This window comes from Phyllostomus discolor, chromosome 5 (genome assembly GCF_004126475.2).
Source record: "Phyllostomus discolor isolate MPI-MPIP mPhyDis1 chromosome 5, mPhyDis1.pri.v3, whole genome shotgun sequence".
Classification (NCBI taxonomy): Eukaryota; Metazoa; Chordata; class Mammalia; order Chiroptera; family Phyllostomidae; genus Phyllostomus; species Phyllostomus discolor.
This window is the reverse complement of record NC_040907.2, coordinates 92,519,262-92,540,525: the sequence shown is the minus strand read 5'-3', so window position 1 is coordinate 92,540,525 and position 21,264 is coordinate 92,519,262. Positions and strand designations below refer to the sequence as shown.

At 40.0% G+C, this 21,264-nt stretch overlaps 1 protein-coding gene across 3 annotated transcripts; it reads left to right on the top strand.

The window, feature by feature from the left end:
- The first annotated feature begins 130 nt into the window (after positions 1–130).
- On the top strand, positions 131–14,165 carry C5H6orf52 (chromosome 5 C6orf52 homolog). Of its 3 annotated transcripts, none has more exons than XM_036026566.1 (4): positions 131–590; positions 6,053–6,233; positions 9,832–9,877; positions 12,995–14,165. In XM_036026566.1, the coding sequence occupies exons 1-4, from the start codon at positions 562–564 to the stop codon at positions 13,150–13,152; spliced, it is 414 nt and encodes a 137-aa protein (XP_035882459.1). In that variant the 5' UTR covers positions 131–561; the 3' UTR covers positions 13,153–14,165. The 3 variants fall into 3 exon arrangements, with proteins under 3 accessions (XP_035882459.1, XP_035882458.1, XP_028369901.1); XM_036026565.1 differs by having other exon boundaries at positions 131–1,364; XM_028514100.2 differs by lacking the exon at positions 131–590 and adding an exon at positions 5,518–5,819.
- The last annotated feature ends 7,099 nt before the right edge of the window (positions 14,166–21,264 follow it).

Sequence of the window (21,264 nt, the reverse complement as noted above, 5' to 3'; positions counted from 1 at the left end):
CTCGCCTAAGGAGGTGGGCGGGACTTCCTCGCGGAAGCCCCTCATTTCGGTGACCTCTAAGGAGGGGGCGAGCCAGCTTCCGGCGGGGCGGGGGCGGAGTCCGGCCCCTGGCGGCATTTAGGTATTGGATTCTCGGGACTGTTGTCTGTTGCGGGCTCTGACACGCGGTAAAGTTGGGCTTCCTTTTTGTGCAGCAAACAGTGGAATGAACCTGTTTTTCTCACATTCTCTGGTGGCGGGGCATTGAGAGCGTGGGATTTGGCATTCGCGGTTACCAGAGCAGGCGGTCCAGAAAGTTTGTTCGCTTCCTGTTTTCCGGCCTGCTCTGGCCAGGTAATCCCGCCCTGCACACCTTTCCTTCCACCTTGGTTCATTTCTAACGCTAGGATCCTGTTGGCCAGCGGAGGAAGAAAGGCGCAACCATACTTTATGAGCATTCCAGAAGATCTCTTTCACCACTTGCCCAGCTTAAGTGCGAGGTCAAATGTTAATCAAAGCAAAATGGCTTTGATTGACATTTGAAATTTTTCATGAGGTTTGGAGATTCAGGGATGTGTTAAAATGACATCTTCGCATAAATTTACCACAGAGTAAATCTTGCAATGTGTAATTCGTCACATAAATGCCACAGCAGGTCCATTTATCGAGCAGGAGGTAGTAGATGCATTCGTCAAGGTCGATTCTTCAAACCCCGCTTAGTGCTAATTCTGTAGCACACCTCTTTGTTTCCAAGAAATTTGTTCTCTGGTGTTTTGTTGGTACGTTATTTGTGCTAAACAAATACGTTTTGTTTTACTTGATGCTGGGTGTTACACAAATGATTTCACTTTGGTTGCTTTGGTGTCATAGCACAAGGAAGACCTTGTCTTCTGCGCACTTTGGGGATTCCACATGTAAACACTCCGCTGGCACCGAAATGTAGTTAGTTCTCAGTCTCTGGAAAACCAGCGTAGGCCTCTTTTATAGTAACTCCTTTGCCTTGTGCTAATTACCTTACAATGTTACAAAAAGTCAAGTTACCATTTTAATTATTTCCTATTTATTGTTTCTTAACTGTTATCTCCAAAGAACCACTAAGGTCAGGAATGTGAAATGCTTGAGTGGGTGTCCCTTGGGCATGCCACAAAGAATGAGTAAGCACGACTTTTCTTTGAAATCTCATTTTTTTTTAAAAAGGGTCTTTTTGCATTTTACTCTGTGATCCACCTGTTTAATGTGAAAGTAATTTTCTCTCATCCAAAAAGAAAACAAACTTTGAATAAAATTGTTTGAAAATCCATGTTTTGTATATTCTGTTGCTTCTGGAATGCCCCTGGTACCCTGTCTCATTACCCCAGGAAAATCTCAGCTGCTGTTTGTGAAGAGTTAGTACTCATTTAACATTTTTAAAAGTTAAAATTTTAACATATTACTATAACCGGATAATTACTGTAATCAACATGTATTACCAGATAGTCACACTTTTACCTGTTTAATTATTGGACATTTTAGAGAAGAACCTTGTGGCTGGAAAAATTCTTGTGCTCCAATCTTTTAGAGTATAGCTGGTTCTGGAATGAAAACCATAGTGTAAACAACATAAATATAACTCAACGTGGTTTACTTTTTTGTTTGTTTTTCCTGTCAGAAATTACTGGAACCAATAAAGAACTCAGATGACCTTAGCATGTAGTTTAGGTGTTTCTACTCCTAGGGAGTTAATGAATCCCCTGAAATTATATACACAATTGTGTATGCACATTTCTTTAATAAAAGATTTTGTTTATTTTTAGAGAGGGGAAGGGAGGAAGAGGAAGAGTAACATAAACGTGTGTTTGCCTCTCATGTGCCTCCCACTGGGGACCTGGCCCACAATTCAGGCATGGGCCCTGACTGGGAATCAAACCTGCAACCCTTTGGTTCACAGGCCAGCACTTAATCCACTGAGCCACACCAGCCAGGGCATATATGTACATTTTTGCAGAAGAACATTGATAAAATGTATTTTCAAAGAGATTAGGGCCTCATTAAAGTTAAACTACACTAATGGAGCCTGTTATAAATGCTGAAATAGGTCCAGAAAAGGAATTCTTTGAAAACCACACAAGTAACAGTAGACCTAGTGCTGCTGCTGCTTTTTCTATTTCCTTGGGTACATTCTCTTTAACAGAACAGTTTTCATTGTCTAAAGAAAAACAATACAAAATTATATACCTGTTCAACTGGATTCAAACTGAACATACTTCCTGCTCCCTTTTCCAAACACAGAATATAAGAAGCTATTTAATCTCACTCTTGTGAAAACTGCAGTTGCCAAGAAACAACCACTGTTCCAAGTTCATTAACACTAAAATACAACAGGGTTGTATTTTTGGTTTTGCTTTTAAATTACTGATTGAAAGCTTTTTATGTTTAAGTGATGCATTTATTTATTCATTCTTTCAACATATTTATTGAGTGCCTGGCTTTTGTTTGCTAAAGAAAAAACAGCCAGCTTATCTTTTTTTGCGGGGGGGGGGGCAGTGAGTAGGGGAGGTGGTGAAGTGGATATACTGGGCTAAAAGCAGGATACAGTGGAGACAAATCAGCCTTATTAGAAGTAGCATGTGAGTCTAATATTCCTGCCCAGCTATTCTTTCTCAATGTAACAGGTATCAAGTCTTAAATTTTAGGACTGCAGAGGTTGCATGTTGCTTATATTCTCTGAGGACTTTGGCCTCCTTTACACATAGAACTGAAGGAGACAGAGAGAGTGGGCTACTTCCCCTGGACACTGACTAGGGGCCTACCATGATATAAATTTGCTTCACCCCATTCATGGAACTAATCCAGGTGAAATACGAGGTTTGAATTTGAAGCTTTTAGAAAGCAAAACAATATTTGTGAACGCTTTCTTGTCACTCCTATCTACAAAACCCTTGAATGTTTATCTTCATCTCTGGAGCCTTGTTCATGGTCCTCTGTGCCTCATCTCCTGCCATCTTTCTAGCTGGTCTGCCTGCCCTGTCCCCCAGGTGGTTTTTTAACATGCTACGTTGGCCTTTCCCTTCCTCAGCCTCCTTACGTAACCTTATCAATAACCAACTCCCACAATCTTTTCCAACTACTTCATCTCTCACCCATTCATAGCCCAAATTGATTTTGCTTTTACAAAAAAAAAGTCCAAAAATAAGAGAAGGGGAAAAACTACACTGTTAAAGTTTTACAAAAAAGAAAATCCTAAGCTATGTTTTATTTGATGTCTAAGTTGTTATAGTAGTTAATAATTCCGTTTAATTTCATATAACTTAAAACAATAGGGGCTTAAACAAGACATTTCTTAAAAGAAATCTGGAGGTAGGCCAGTCTGGGGCTGGTACAGGGAGTTAGTCCATAGTCATTGGGACACAGGCCTGTTTTCTCCATACAATCCTGTATTTGCGTGCGTGACATATTCCTTGATATTATCTCATGCCGGGGTCCAGCCTCGGCGGGGTCTCAGGATCCCTGAAGGATGCACGGCACAGGCGAAGCAAATGAAGTGAGACACCCAGTGGGGTGCCAGAGGACAGCCAGGCTTTTGGGGCCTGACTGACTCACCGAGAAAAATCAATCTTTATTTTTATTGGGGAGGTTATACAACATTCAATGCATAGTGTGATTGTTAAAACAGAAACAGTTACCGCAGAAATAATTTCTAAAAACACAGAAGGTTTTATAGATCAATCATGTTAAACAAATAACTGAAAAGTACAGGAGGTCCCACAGGTCAACCATATTAAACAAACGTTGTTTTGACCAAGAGGGTCATTAATCAGATAGCCAACAAAGCTATATGGACACAAACTTTCAGTTGCCAATTAGTAACTAGGTATCTATTAAGGTTCTAGGGATTGGTCTAAATTAAAAGGGTGCAACGGGTGATTCATAGGTTATATAGAAATTAGCTATTGTCCGTTGAGGTTAGATTTGTCTCGGTTAGGTAGCTGGTTTTTTTGCCTAGGTCTTTGATTTATACATCTTGAGGGGGCCATGTTTTGTGTTCGTTTCCATGTATTGAGATTATTATTTCCAACTAGAACTCCTTGCTTCTATACACTCCTGTCCAGGGTATGGGAGGGGTAGTGGCTCTAATAAATCTTAAGCTTTTGAGTGGCGACTCCTTAAGAAACATTCCTAGCAACAGTTTCCTTCAGTGTTCTGGCAGTTGGTCTGCCCATAGTTTTTGTCCTTAACTTCCCAGGTGGGGGAAGCAGGCAGCATTAGGGTTGCCAGGGGTCTCTATTCTGTGGTCAGCAAGTCATTTCGTGCAGAATCAGAGGCATCGTACAGATTTTTTGTTATAGCACACAGGTATCCCAAAATCCCACCACCTATTGCTAGCAGGGACAGGCATACAGGAACAGATAGACAGGAGATCCAGCCACAGTTGCCTCTGCTGTGCAGATGCATCTCATCCGACCTGACTGTGTCAAAGGTCAGCTGTTGGTCGGCTCCTGACAATCTCATAGGCCAAGACAGGTGCAGAGTTATTTTGCCTCCAGCCATCATATCTGTAATCTCAGCACTAGGCTTGGCGAAAGGGTGGAGGACAAAAAGGCCTTCCAGCTAAGCAAACTCCTTACCCAGTTTTACTCAATCTCTTTATAGTAGTTCTTTTTTACATCTTATTAGCCAGATTTTGGCCACCTGGCCACATCTCCCTGGGAGCGGGAAGCCAGGAAATGTAGTCTTTTAAAGAGGCCTGTTAATGCCCCTGAATTAATTCAGGTTTCTGTTATTAAGGAAGAAAAGGAAACAAAATCGGGTGGTACCCAGCAATATGTGTCACAGCTGCTAATCAATGACATCTCCCCTGAAGACATGGAGAAACCCACTAGAATATAAGCTCCACTATATCACCAGTGCCAATCACCCTGCTTTGTGTCTAGTAGGGGCTCAGTAAATAATGGGTAAATGATTTAAACTCATGATTATTATTTTTCTTATTACAGGTACATACAGAATACATCAAGCACTTGAATAGTGGAATAATTCATTAACTTAAAGTGCATGGGAACTGGCTAGAAAGGCAGAATCGGAGGCTCCCCTCCAGATCTATTGAATCAGAACCTACATTTTAAACAACTTGCACAGGCAATGTGAATATGCATTGAAGTTTGGGAAGCTTATTGTGCCCTTAAAAAAATACTGAACCACAGATTTTTTTCTTTTTCTTTTTCCTGTACTTGAATTAAGTTGTGTGTGTGTGTGTGTGTGTGTGTGTGTGTGAGATGTACCAGTTTTTCCCACCAGCAGGCTGAGGTGATTTCAACCTGTAAGAGATACTAAAAAAAAAAAAAAGTCCACTATGTGCCAGTTCTGTTTACAGATAGCTGAACTGAGAAGGGAAGCATCAAACTGTGGTATTTGTCTTACATTAAAAGTGACTCTGTTATATAGGTGAGGTGGAGACTTCCCTGTCCTTCTCAGTTGCGCAACACAAACTCCCCTTCCATCTTCCTGGGTTCTGGCCCACTTCACCAAGCCTGACAACTCAAAGCCGGGTGGTTTGCTGAATCATTTGCTGAAGTTCCCCCAGGTGACTCTCTGTACTCCTGCCCTGACCCAGGCCTTAACCACATTAACCTGAAAGTCAAACAGTTAATTGCCGAGCAGGAATTGCTGCTCTCTGAGGCAGTTGTGAGAGTTATTTGTCAGGTTGAGAGGTATTAGCCCTGGAGCTGGAAATTCTGACTCAGGAGCAAAAACGGTGGATTCCTCATCTCATTTTATTGAGTTTCTGGTTAAATGGCGGGACAGGAGAGCTTTGCAGGTTTTGATGTAGCTCAACAAAATCACTATTACTGGTACTGGCAAAGGTGAGGTGTTTTTCCTATCCCAAATGAAAATGAAGGCCATTTGTGTTCTATTTCTTATATAATTTTTAGCAATTTACAAACCGTTGCTTTAAAAATTGGTGTCTTAAACAGCTAAAGCAGACATTATACTTGCTTTTAACTTCTAGGGAAGGAGAAAGGGCCCTGTGGTTTTGAATGATTCTGCTGCCTGGGTTGGTGATGTCATTCTTGTTGTCTCCCTCCCCTCTGCCTAGAGTGAAGCAGGAGTTCCAGCCCCACCGGGGTTACCCCTTTGACAACTGGTATGAGGAACAACAGCACAACTGTTATCCTCTTCCCGGCTACAGCTGTGGTTTTGCAGTGAATGGAAATGAACACAACCTTTCTTCATGTGGGACTTCTGGACACCCAACTGAAACTTCAGTTATGCCTGAGGTATCACCCTCTGAAATGAATCCTGTATTGTTTGTGTGCTCAACATGGAAACATCTTTTTCCTATCTTCACAACCTCCACATACTGCCATTCAGATTCCCACAGCCATGGCTTTTGCTCCCTGTTTTAATACCAGAGAGTAACAACTGATGATCTAAGAAATTTTGATTTACAAACGACCCTAAGTCCTCACTATCTTCCAAAAACAAAATAGGCTGATGAGGTCTTGTGCCTAAATTCTTGTTACTAAATTTTAGATTATCATCTTTCAGTAGATTTTACTCTTAAACACTTAAAATAAGATAGGAGGTTGGGTTTTTTTTATTGTTTTGATACAGCAATGTATATTAACTCACTTTTTAAAAGATACTTTACTATTTTGATTACTAAAGTAACCTATTTCTGAAACCACACAAAGATGTATTAGAGTGAGGGAAAGCCTCCCCAGCTCACTATTCCACTTCTCCATCTCCTCCCCACTTAGAAGAAGACACTATTTAAGTTGATCTTGTCCTCTAGATTTTCTCCCCTTGTAGTCTTGTTGCATCAGTGTGATTGGGCTTTATTTGTTTGGGGGAGTTGGGAGTGCCTTGGACAGGAATGGACTGTGTAGTACATATACTCTTTTGCTTCTTGCTTCTGCATGTAGCATCAGGAGAGCTACATGCATAGGTTCCATCAGTAGAGCTTCCTTTGAAAGCTGCCCATTTGGATATGCTGTGATTTTAGCTCATCCCTATTGACTGACATTTTAAAGGTTCTCAGTGCCTTAACTTCAGGCACTTATCTTCTTCAGGCACTTAACGTCTTTGCGTCTTTGCCTTATCTCCAGTCATTTGAGTGTTTTTTGTTTGTGTGTTTGTTTTAGGTAAGAAAAATTTCTGAAAGTGGGAGATCTGGATTAAAGGATATAACATTTGAAATTTTAAAAAGCAGCTTACCAAAAAGCCTGCCTTGGTTTACACTTTCCACTGCTCTTGGTGTGGTTGCTTCTCCATTTTGTTTTGTTTGTTGTTCTGTGTGATTAGCCAATTGGACAAGTGTGGAAGGCATTTGCCTATTATTGAGGGCAAATATATTTTGCACACAATACCTTTTGACTTGGTTGATGTTTTTGCCTACCTTCTGTTGTGTTGTGTGACCCTGTTTCTTGGCTGTGTGAGATATTTACATATTAGGGAAATTAGCACTTTGCAGTCCAAAGTGTTAACAGAGTTTTCTACACAGTTTGTTTCCTAATGTGCACAGTGACATTCTTTGCGATGGCCTTGGCTTTTACACCAGATTTGAATTTAACAGTTAATCACTGTTTTAAAACGTTCATTTGCTTGATTTTTTTCCCCCAACTTTTTCATTTTTCAAGTTTGTTTCAGGTGTGCTTCATAGTGAAAATATATTGTTAGGCTTCTCAGCTTTTTCTCTTTTAAATCCAATTTGGGTTTTACCCTTTTAGCAGGTGCTTATTGCATCTTCTAAAAAAATCTTTTCCTACATTGCCTGAGGTTTCAGCACATTTCTTTTGGTTTTAACCCTTTTTTGAGAAAGGGGAAGTGGTCTATCTGATGTCTAGTGATTACCTTTATATCTTTAAATAGAGAAGTATAGATTTGAATGTATTAACCACTCCAGAAATGAAAGTATTTCTTTATCCACTCATGAAAAATTAAGAAATTAACACTTTTTCTCTCTCTGCTACCCTTTCCCTCCTCTCATCTCCCCTTTTTCATTGACACATTTTGTTTTTTATTATTTCACCCTCTAGTCATTATTACTATAATAAGCAGTTTTTCATTCAAGAATTATAAATCTATTCTCTTTGGTTACCATACTTGTGCCACCTGCTTGCTCTCTTGGTAGAAGTTCCTGGTTATGAAGCTGGTCACAAAATTCAAGATGATAAAGCTCTTTGTTGGGTCTTTTGACTCACACATCCTCACTTGAATCTTCCCTAATAAAGTGTGCCCCCTATGAGATGTGATAGTTTCATTGCCCACTTCCCCCACAGTAGCACACCCGTGTCCCTAGTCCTTGTCTCCCCAAGTTAAGGGGTTAGACTCTCCACTTTGACATTATGTCTTGGTTAAGTTTATAAGAAGTGGATATCTCCAGAATGATTCTCAGGTCTTTGGGGGTTCACCAGCACCACCTGCCCAAACTACTTCTAACAGAGGACAACCATTTATAGCTGTCCCATTCTTTAAGGACAAACAACCACATACACTGCCCAGGTGAACCTCAGACTAGAGAGAATGCTCTGTCTCCAGACAGGTTCTGCTCCACACACCTTCATAATTTAGGATCCACATTTACCAGATCACACATTGCAAAGGAAAAAATGTGAGGTTACTTACACATCGTATTAAAAGAAAGGTCTCATTTAAGCACAGGCTCTGGCTTCTTAGCCATTTCTAAATAGAAAAAAATACATCAGTGGTGTGATTAAGTTTATGGTAGCCAGATAATTTATTTTCCAAACCAGGACCTATTTCAGAGTGAAAGGGGGACATTCTTTTAGATGGATTGAAGAAAGGAGATAATGGATCTTGGGCTTTCAATATAATCTCGTTCTTATCAGCAAGGGAAGCATAATTAAGGTCATTGGTGTCAGAAACTAATTCAGCCCTTTCTGGATTGGGTGGTTCCTTGAAACAGCTGTACAACCTAAACAAAGACGGGTTTCCAACTGGTGCCTATAAAGAGAAGTCTTAAAAATTTACACCCCACTAGAGCCAACAGAGTTTGGATTAACCAACCAAGATTTATTTTGGCAGTGCTTCTGGAATTTAGTTCTCATTATGTCAGAGGAAAGTTAATTTCTGGTTTGCTTTTCTGTAACCTCTGTATTTCCTTAAGCACTTCCTATTCTGGTCCTTAACTGCACCATAGAGTTGGGATGTGATTAGAAGGCCATGAGGGGAATGTGTTCGTGGAGCCTTTGCAGATTGTCATCTGGAAGGAAGGACAGAGCTCCAGGTAGAGAGTTGGACATCTAGTACATGGACTACGGAGTCTGGATTCAGGGTCCCTGGGGTCTGGTTACTATCCCAGGCTCTAGGATGCCAATTAGCTCTCAGAAACTTCAGAGAGCCCAGAGTTCTTTGTCAGGCTTGCTCCTCCTTTGTGAGTTTTCTTCTGTTGACCCAGTTCACTAGTTTAATAATTGTAAAATTATATCATTTGAAGATTCTTCTAATTCAAGTTCAAAAACAAATTTGATCTAAGCCCTGGCTGGCGTAGCTCAGTGGATTGAGCACGGGCTGTGAATCAGTGTCGCAGGTTCAATTCCCAGTCAGGGTACATGCCTGGGTTGCAGGCCATGACTCCCAGCAACTGAACATTGATGTTTCTCTCTCTTCTCCCTCCCTTCCCTCTATAAAAAAAAAATAATAATAATAAATAAATAAAAATAAAATCTTAAAAAAATATATCTTACCTTAAAATTCTTAATAAATAAATAAATAAGTAAATAAATAAATTTGATCTAAAGGGAATTTAGTGTTCTAGATATTTGGAGAGCTAGGTTTTTCGAAGAAATTATGTGTGACAGTAAATGTTTAAATACAATTATTTTTTTCTTAAAATACTGATTTTCATTGTAGGAAGCCACAGCTCTGGTGGAAAACCAAGATGAAGACCTACTAGAAGGTAACATAAAACTTGTGTTGCTAAAGCACAAGTAGTTAAAAACAAACCTAACCCAATTTCTAGGTTCCTCATTCACATAACTGCCTAGAAACTGAGAGATCCTATTGGAAAATGCCAACATAGTTGCCTAAGCCTTTCTCTTTAGTAATTCATCTAGTTTTTGCAAATTACTTCTGTGAGAACAGGTCTTTCTGAAGGACTGGGAAAAGGAAGCATTTCCAAAAAATAATAAGTTGATTTTTTAAAGATCTCTTTCCTCCATAAGTTTAGACTTTAGGATTAATTATGTTTTAATTTTGATTTTTAAGGAGAAAAGCATGAGGCAGTTGCTGTGGCCTTAACTTCCTAGCTTCCCTCAGGGTTATTCGTTCCTGGAGGACCCAACAGTTCTCCTCTGTAGTGCCAGGTATTTCTTCATGTAGCTCTTGATCTGTTTTGAAACCACCAAAATGTACCTGCCCAGAGAAGAGCCCTGTTTCTGAACATGTCTTATTCAAGGAGGAGAAGAAAACATTTGTCTTCTTTTATTTATTTTAGGTTATGGAAAACAGAACTAAAAGTGAAATGCAGAGAACACTTTTGTCTGTTTTTTATCAACTGTCTTATCACATGCCCATCTGGTCTCTTCCTCTACCCTCTCCCCATTCCCACAAGACAAACCAACCCACTGCCTTTGTGATTTTAGAAAAGATGGGAGCATCCATTTTGTAGTCCCAGTAACCAATACCAGGTCTCCATGTTAGTTGGTGTCCAATGTTTAAATAGAATGAAATTGATGTTTAAAAGAAATCTTCAAATGCTATGGGGCAGTTCTACTTTTTAGTACTTTGATTGCAGTGTGAATACTGTGTGCTCATTCTAGCTCTCAGGGGGGTTTCATTCTGGTTAATGAGTGAGTCTGTCCTCCTGGCTTTTACCAGTTCTTTAGATGGCCTATAAAAATGACAGAGGAAGGCATATTGTAAGATTGTGCTGTCTGGATCCAGACTGCCAGGGTGCAGATCTCTTTTATAAGCTCTGTAGTGCCAGACAAATTAACCTCCAGTGCACTGGCATCCCCACCTGTCAAATGGGGTTTAAAACCTACCTTAGACAAAGTGTGAGGACAATACCTGTAAAGTGCTTTTGAGAGTTCTAACAGAGTCTGGCACAGAATAACCTCTCAAGTGTTAGCTATTCATTGATCTGTGCAGCTCTGTTTAGTAGAAATGTAATGTAAAACACAAATCCACCCACATAAGTGGTTTTAAATTTTTTAGTAGCCAAATTAAAAAAAAAAGACATGAAAAATTAATTTAAATATTTTAAACTTAATCTAGTATATACAGAATATTATATCAACATGTAATCAATATAAAATTTAATGATATTGCAACTTGTTAATGCCAATTTTTCAAAATGCAGTGTGTATTTATATCACATCTCAACGAGGCCTAGCCACACTTCAAGTGCTCAAAAGCCACATGTGACTCGTGGCTACTGTATTGGACAGCATAGATCAAGAGAGCCCACAGGTTTAGGAAAGATGTAATTCATCTGTCTTTTATAGGCTACTATTACCCCAATGGCCAATATCACTGGAAGGGCCTAAATCATTAATCTGGGGTTCCTAGCTGACAATTTGTTTTCTAGGCCACAGGTTACAGGAGAGAGATGCTCATTAGCATGTGGTCCTAACATCTATCCCCCAACCAGAAACATGGAGAGTCAGAAGCTTTTTAGCAAATGACTGCCCATGACAATGACAGAAAGGACTCTGGAACATGACTTTAGGAAAGAAAATTGCAGAAAGTTTGGGGGAAACTAGAAATATCTAATTTTATGATACCTTGCTCTCAAAGGAAAGATACTTCAAAAGGGATGAGAAGCTCTAAAGAACATGAATCAGACGAAAGTCACACATGACTCTAGTGAAGACAAATAAGTAGTTCATGAAACTTAGGGGTAGGGGCTATTCCATGATCTTGGTTCTAAAATGATAAAAATAGAAGGATATCATATTAGGAAGTTTGGGCTGCTCTAACAAAATACCACAGATCGGGCAGCTTGAACAACAGAAATTTCTCGTAGTTCTGAGCAGTAGAAAGTCCAATATTAGGTGCCAGCTGATTCGGTTTCTGGTGAGGGCTCTCTTCCTGGCTTACAGATGGCTACATTTTCATATCTTCGTGTAGTGGGGGGAGAGAGATCGGGAGCTCTGTTGTCCTTTTTAAAGGGCACTAATCCCATGGAACTAGGGCCCTGCCCTCATGATCTCATCTCACCCTAATTATCTCCCAAAGACCCCATCTCCAAATATCATCAAATCTGAAGTTAGGATTTCAACATATGAATTTTTTTAGAGGGGGCACAAATTATTTATAACAGGCATATAAATAAATACAAATGAATAGCATGAACACATGTGAGTATTAGGAAGCAAATTATGGCTCTAAATGAGCTAAGGTTTGCAAAACTTACAAAGGAAAACAGAAAGGATTTCTTCAGTTACATTCAATACAAGGAGAAAAAATAGAATATATTAAAAAAGTCAATGATGTTGGAAACCTGTTAGTTTGAATATCTTGATCTGATGCTTTCATGATAACATAACACTACCTTCTCATCACAGGGTTCTAGGATTCAGAGAAGGAAGGCCCAATTCGTCTCTTTTTCTATATTACTGGTAGTTGCTATATATAATTCATTCATATGTCAATCTGTTAACTAAGCAGATAAAATGGCATAGTTATTTTTTCAAAGTCCTGTCAGGCACTTGGTCCTGGCTCACTGTTTGGCTCCATATCTACCCAAGTGCTTATGACAGAAACTCAGGAGTTATCTTCCATTCCCCACCTTTCTTCTTTACCCCAAATTGACTCCATCTCCAAATAGTGTCTGTTGATTCAACCCATTTTCTCCTCAGTCACCATCTAGGTGCTCGTTAAGTCTGGTAGTACTATTTCTTTTTTAGGTTCAATTTCTGTTTTCAAGTCTTATTGAAAGGAAGCACAATTTAAAAATGTTAACATTGTCTTCAATATTTCCTCTTAATTTTTTTATAAAAAAACTGTAAGCCATTTCTAATATATATCCTGTCAAATTCTATTTTATCATATGCAATATTGGCTTCTACAGATCCCAATCTTCATTTGAATATTGAGGAATTAAACAAAGAGTTTATGGTGAAAAGTGAAGAACTCTACGACTCTCTCATGAATTGCCGCTGGCAGCCCCTGGATACAGTTCACTCTAAAATCCCAGATGAGTCCTCACAGAAGCCAGATGTTCATTAAGTTACCCAATTACCATATTGTATCCTATTTTGGTTTTGTTTTTCAAAAAATTTCTCCCAGGAATACACTGGGTTCTGTATGTAAACACAAATATCTAGAACTTAAATATGATTGAAATGATAGAACATAATGTAAATAAACTTTATCAGCACACCCATTTCCAGAAGTGTGTTATCTTAGATAAGTGCCAGAAGCTGCACTGTAAGACATTTGAAAATAGAGTTAATATGAGATGGGGCTGACCTGAACTGATCATGGCCTTACCTACTCTGATGTGATTTGCTCCTTTCCTCTAATGTTAAATGTTCATGGAGAGAAATCCTATGCACAGAGATTCAAGGTTTCTTGTGTAGGAAATATAGTTAGAACTTGATGTATGACCTCTATCTCCTGACCCACGAGCTCTCTCATGGCAGAACTGGACAGCAGAAAACAGTGGAGACTTGCTTATCTCATTTGAACAGAAAAATTCCTATGCATGGAAAATGTTTGCCTATCTGCCTTCTTAGAAAGGAATTGGGCCCCCATAAAAGCCAGTTCTGAAATGTCAATGCATGTATTGACTATGCCCTTATAAAACATGGTCTTTTTTTTTGGTTCTGAAGATAAACATGGTCCTATTTATTATTTTGTCAGAGATAGATACTTGAGTAATAGCCCTGGGGCTCATCTGAATAACTTGAAGGCCTGAAGACTTGTTGCTTAAAGAGTTAATCAGACTCTCTCCTGCTCTGTGAGTGGTTAAGACATACTAATCCTTGTCCCAACTAGGTTCAAAGAGCCAAATCCAATATTGAGAGCCAGGTGGTTGCAGCCCCTCTAAAGGAGCTTACAGTGCCTTGTAGCATAGGACAGAGTTTCTCAGTTGTGGCATTACTGAAATTTTGGGCCAGACACTTCTTTGTTGTGGGGCTGTCTATGCATTGTCCCGACCTCTACCATTATGTGCCAGTAGCACTCCATACTCCAGATGTGACAACCAAAATGTTTCTAGACATTGCCAAATGTCCCCTTGTGACAAAAATTGCCTCTGATTGAGAATCAGAGTATAGGGCAGTGACTCATCAGAATTGCCTGGAAGGCGTGTTAAAGCTCATTTTCATGGCTACTACCACCAAAGTTTGACTCAATATGTTTGGGTGCAACCTGAAGACTTTCTTTTCTAAAAAGTTTCTAGGTAATGCTGATGCTGCTGGTGCAGGCACTACACTTTGAGGACCACTGTCACTGGGACATTCTCAACTGGTTCAGTTTAGCTCTATGTGGTAAAGAGGCTGAGGTTCTCCTTTCATGTTCTCCACCCCAACACAAGAGGTACAAGTCTCCAACTTCTGTAGAGCCTTCATCTGTTTAGGTATCCAGTTGCCTCCTAGAGCTATGTGTTTTGGGAACCAGCAACATGTCTGACCCTGGGGAATGACTCTTACATGATCTGAGCTATGTGTAGTGGTCCCATTTCTTTTGCTAGTGATTTGTTTACATAGAGGCATGACAAAATTCTGGCTCATGAGATGTGGGGAGTTTTCCTCACTTTTAAAAGGAGAAACAAAAGACAACTGCCTTCTCTTTATCTGAACATTAGGTTTAGGTGTGATGCCTGGCACTGTTGCGGCCATATTGTGACCATTAGGAAACAACCTGAAGGCAGTGCCTGAAGGATCCACTGGGAATGACAGTGAAGAAGATGCAAAGAACCTGGATCCATGATATTTGGCATTCAAATGGCATTGAGTCTTTGAATTAGCCAATCCTGGAATCTCTCTACATCTAGACTTATTATATAACACAATAATATATTTTCTTACTCTTTAACCCACTCTGAATTTTTGTGATTGTAGAAAAGCATCCTACCATGTGCCAAAAAGTTGTGTCTTTGAATCAAAAGGAGACCAGTTATTATGTCTAAAGCTGTGCTGTCTAATATGGCAGCCCCATGTGGCTATTGAAATTTAAATTTTAACTAGTGAAAACTAAAGATTCAGTTCCTCTGTTTCAGTAGCTACATTTCAAGTGTTCAGGGGTTACTGCTTTAAGAAGTGCAGATTACAGAACATTTCTGTCACTGCACAAAGATTTATTTTATAACACTGGTCTGGTAGGCAAGGGGTAGAGGCCTGATATGAAATTACAGCAGTGTTTTCTCAATCATTTTTTATTACAGCCCCCTTCAGGAGCCCTTTTAGACATTTTCCCCCTAGTCATCTGCCCCATGAAATTTTAATTCCATAGATGTTATACGAGGTCTGTCCAGAATCTATCCAGTCATGTAATATGAAAAATCAAGATATTTATTGAAAAAGATACAAGAAACATTGTACATAGGGCAATGATACCTCCATTCCCTTCAAAACAGCCACCTTGGACCTCACACTGTTCTCCTAATCACCATCAGCTGCCCCATCATATTTTCATGAATCTCATCAATATTTTGAAATCTCTTCCCTTTCAAAGATGATTTTAGCTTTGGGAAAAGCCAGGAGTTTCAGGGTGCCAGATCTGGGCTGTAGTGGAGCTGAGTTACCTGGGTGATTTGATGTTTCAACAAAAATCTCTGCACAAGACATGGTGGATGAGTAGCTGTGTTGTTGTGATGAAACTGCCAATCACCAGTTGCCATAGCTGTGGCCTCTGAATCATCCGAATAGTTTCTGTAGAGGAATGTTCAAGCTTAAGGCAAAATTTGATGCAGATTCATTGCTGTACTTGCTCAGTCATTTTGAATGTGATGTCCACACAGTACAAATGCTTACTCAATGGCGTCTAATACAGTGAAGATGTCATTGTTCACCCATGTGCATTGCAGTCTACACTCCTTGGCTGCTAGGTTACATTGATGCCATATAAACCTTTCTCACTATATTAACAATGGCTGGATTTTTTCTGAACATGCCTTGTAAATACTTTATGTCTGTGCTTTATACATTGAAAAGAGTAAGATGATTTTTAGCCCTGGCTGGCATAGCTCAGTGAATTGAGCTCAGGCTGCGAACCAAAGTGTCGCAGGTTTGATTCCCAGCCAGGGCACATGCCTGGGTTGCAGGTTTGGTCCCTGGTTGGGGAGCATAAAGGAGAGGCAACCAAATGATGTTTCTTGCTCACATCAATATTTCTCTCCCTCTCTTTTTCCCTCCCTTCTCTCTCTAAAAATAAATTAAAATCTTATAAAAATAATGTCACTTGGGTTACTTTATGGACCATAGCTTGGAAGGAGATAGGAGCAGAGGTGGGGATCACAGTCAGGAAACTTGCCGCTGCCCTGTAAGAGAGACTGGAGGTTTGTCATAGGGTAGCAGGTGTGTGTTTGGAGAAAGATGGGGAAATTTGAGGTACTTTCTGAAGATGAAATGGCAGCTCTTTTTGATAGTAGTGAGCGAGAAGGGATGAGTCAAGAGTCAGATTTTGGCTTGAGTGTTTGCATGGAACGTGGTTCCATTTATTACAATGGAGAAAACTGGGAGAACAGTAGGGCAGGGGAGGGGTTTATTTTCAAAACTTCAGTTATGAATATTTTAGAATTGAGATGCCTGTTAAACATTAGGTGGGAACTGCCTGAAACTTTTGAAATGTATCTACTGCACCAATATCCTTTTAAAACATTTTGACGCTATTACAGATATCCCCCATATTCCCCCCTCTACCCTGCTCCACCCTCAGCCTTCACTACACTGTTGTCTGTGTCCATGGGCCAGACCAACTGAGCCACACTGGTCAGGGCCCAGGTGATATTCTAAAGACATAAAACAGACCTTGGGTGGCGGGGGGGATTCCTCCTTAAAATCCTTTAGTTGCTTCCCAGTACAATTTAAATAAAATTTATGGTGACTTAAAATCCCTGCTTCACCACATTTGTTTCTGTGTCCATGGGCTATGCATACAAGCATATATGTTCTCTAGCTGATCTCCTCCAGTCCTCCCCCCACCCTTCCCCTCTGAGATCTGACAGTCTGTCCCATGTGTCCATGCATCTGGTCATTTTTTGTTTGTCAGTTTATTTCATTAATTCAATTCCACATATAAGTGAGATGATTTGTTTTTATCTGACTGACTTATTTCACTTACATAATAATCTCCAGGTCTGTCCATGCTATCACAAAGGGTAAGATTTCCCTCTTTTCTATGGCTATGTGGTATTCCATTGTGTAAATGTACTACCTCTGCTTGAAGCTTGCACAAGTAAGGAATCCATTCCTTTCTGCCTGTTCAGCCAAATGTGGGCCAATACTGAAATAGCTATATTGGTGAATAAGCCCACTAAAGCCTGAAGGATGAGAAGCCGTGTGGAGGAGAACTGAGGTGCCCCCACAGAGAGCCAGCACCAGCTGACAGATGTGAGAGTGAGGCCCTACTGGAACTGTCTATGACTATGACCCCATGAGTGATCCCAGGTAAGACCTTCAGAGAAGCCTCCCAATGGGTCCCAGCTTGATTTTGCAGTAAAAGGAACAGGATGTAGACACATATTAGCAGGACAAAAAATTGAATTTAGTGAAGCAAATATTTGTTGGAGAAATGGCCAGAAATATATGCATTTTTGTATACTACAAAGAAACAAGCAATTTATTTTATGTATGTCAATATTGTGCATAAATAAAAAATATGATTTTAAAATGTATCTAGAATTTGGACTCTAAATGAAGCTAGAACAGAGGTGGGTTGGATAATAACTGTTTTTGGCTTTTTGAGCCATACTGTCTTTGTCCTACCTACTCATCTCTGCCATTGCCATGCAAAAGCAGCCACAGACTTTAAATAAACAAATGGGCTAGGCTGTCTCCCAGTCAAACTTTACTTGTAAGAATAGGGGCAGGCCAGATTTGGCTCAGAAGTCATATTTTTTCTACCCCTGTTCTAGAAAAACTTCTTCAAAAAGTTTTAAGTAAAAATTTTAAGTGGCATAAAAGCACTGCCATAGTTTAATTGGTAAGGTTTGTATTTTTCAATGATATAAAAAAATATGGGTCATATAATCAGTGGTATTTGGATTCAGTAAAATACAGTGTATTGATATATACATGTTTAAGGAATAAGGTGTGACATAATCTGACTTGATGGGAATGAAAAGCCAGAATTTAGCAGGTGAACATCTTTTGAAGTTTTGGGCAGCATTGTAATTGAAACTCAGTTTGGTGGGGCAGTATATAACGTGCCATGCAAAACTCGATGAAACTTGATTAAGAAGGTCTAGATTTTAGAAAAAGATAATTCAGTGAAAGATAAAATGAAAGTGTCAACATAAATTCATGTTTGAAAGGTTCCTGTTCTGTGGCTGAAATAGCCCATACTGCCTGTGATATCATTCTGCTTATCACTATTAGTCCTACAAAGTGGTAAACAACCAGCTTAGGTATGAAGGCTGTCTTTATAATTTTTCATTACCTAGTGGGATGAGGTAACTTGGAAGAAAATGCTGGATTGTGGGGCAGAGGAAGCAAGAATATCTGATATCTCTGACTGGTGGAGAGTGATGATTCAGAGATTTCTGGGTTAGCAATGATGGGGACAAACAATCTAGTGTGAGCAGAGAATCTCCCTCTCATGGCAGTGTCCAGACAGTGGCAAGCTGAGTATGCAAAAACCATGGTGATAGGAACAAATTACAGCTGCAAAAAGGGCAAGGTGCTCTAAGCTTCTGAATAAAGAAATTAAGGAATAAGCACAGATGCTTACATAATGTTAACCTTGTTTATAAGTGTCATGGGTTGGTATAGATAGGGAGAGGCCTCTACTAGAGTTCTGAGTAATTATCAGCAATAGTATCAGTTACTGATTGTTGTGGCCCTAAAAAGCCCTCAGGCTGTTCAAGTCCTTCTGTTGAGAGTTAATGGTAAGTGGCCTAGTTGATTGTGATGAACCCCCATTGGGCCCATTTGCGGAGCAGTGGGCTTTGTAGTTCTGTTTGTGGTTATCTTGTCCAGGGAGATGAGAATCCAAGAGCTAAAGAGGTAAGAAAGCAAAAGGCCTTGTACTCATCACTGATTGATGACCTCAGCTTGGGAAAAACGTCTTAATTTCTGGTGCTGCTACATTTTGCTATATAAAGAGAAAACCATTGGGCCAATGGAATGGAATCCCCAGCATCTGATGTGGCAACTTTAGGATTGTGTGGACCAATAGTCAATAGATCCTTTCTCCGGATTGATTAACCCATAGGGACATGGGGACTGAAGGACCAGGCTCTTCCTTGTGATGAAAGAGGAAGGAAATGATGAGGGCTAACCCCTCTCCTTGGGCCTGTGTGTACAATGATTGTCGTAGGATGCTTTGAGGCTTAATGGTATGCTTCAGCTTCACCTGAATGAACTGCAATTGGGGTGTCAGCAGCAGAGTCCAAAGGCCATCAAGAGTCCTACAGTTATTGTGATGTGATCTGTCTTGGAAACCAGGAATGGGGAATAGAGGAAGAAATGACATGTGACTGGCATCATTACTTCCTTTATCTCCTGTACCTTCAATAAACAGGCTTCTGCCTCCTGAGTCTGGATGTTTTTTAGAGGGCACTTGGTTTTGTCCACACAGCCTACCTTTTCTAGACAATATGTTTCTGAGTCTTATCTTGAGATTTCTAGTGAGGCTTTTCCTATCCTTTCTGACCTTTCCTTTCTGGTCACAGTTGATGGCTGGTCTAGGAGCGGGCTCCAACCCAGCCTAAGCCATAGTATCTGCCTCAGCTGATTGTTAGGAATGATCTCATGACCTAAGATGAACCTATTAATTCTTTCCTGGAGGTTCCTGAAGAAACACAGTCCTTCTTTGGTGGTGAAGCTGGGAGGGATAGGACCTAGGAGCAGCTGTAGCAATGTCTCCTGCTGGGGGGTAAAGTAATTAATGAGAGAAGCAGATAGAAATGCTAGAAGAAGAAAGTCATGGGATGTTTTATTCTCTAGTATTTCATTTTCTGAACCCCTGTTCTTTTCATGAATCATAAAGCTTCTGATACAATTCCCTCATTGGAACTCAAAATGTCCTAATTTAATCAAGCTGTTTATTTGGCCATCCCATGTGGACAACTTAAAAGTGATGTTCTACATTTTCATTCCTCTAGTTAACTCCTCCTAGGCTGCATGTTCTTCTACCTGTATGTTTTTCTCAGATCTAGTTCATCCATTCCTGTCCCGTTCTACTCTATGCATCCTGTGAAAGTAGCCCACACTTGTTTTTGCAGCACAGGCCTTTCTTTTGTGCTCCACATTGTGTATCTTACTGTTTACTTGATTACTTACTCATCGGCTATCAAATAGGCATGCCAAAATTACCATGTTTGTAATGGATCGTCCTCAGTTTTTTATCTATGTCATATTCTATCAACCAATTGTAAGTACTTGAGTATCCCCCTGCCCTTAATATGCAGGGACTTGGACCACAGAAAGGGGCGATGAAAAACTTTAGGGATTTATTGCTATTGTTGGAGGATTAATTTTACTTTTGACTCTGGGGACAGGTGGAGATTGGGGCTGCACGGTGGCAGAAGCTGATTCATCTCCTGTGGCCACCTTCACAGATGCTAGAGCCGAACACTTTTACAGCAGAGTTTTTTAAAAAATGGTGTGTGCTAGAATACACATAACATAACATTTTCCATCTTAACGATTTCAAGAGTACAGTTTAGTGACCTTAAGTACATTCACATTGTTGTGAAATTATTACCACTATCCATCCACAGAACTCTTTCATTTTGCAAAACTTACACTTCATGCCCATTAAACAATAACTCCCCCTTTTCTTCTCCTAGCCTCTGGCAATCACCATTCTACTTTCTGTCTCTATGGATTTGCCTATCCTGGGTATTTCATATCAATAATTATATAAATCTCACTATATGTGACCTTTTGTCTACCTCAAATTTCTCTGCTTGTGTCCAAATACATAGCTACCACCCTAGGATAAACCTCCAGGCTCCCTTCTAGGACAGCTGCAATTTTTCTTACTGCATTTCCCACCTCTGCTCCTATCTCACTTCAATCTATGCTGACCAAATAGTTGTCTTAGAGCTGGTCAGAGGGCTGCGTAATCACTGAGTGGCCAGCAGCCCCAATGACTTCATAGGTCTGGGTGGGACCTGAAGTTTTCAATTCTAAAAAGCTCCTAGGTAATGCTGCCACTAGTGGTGGTCCT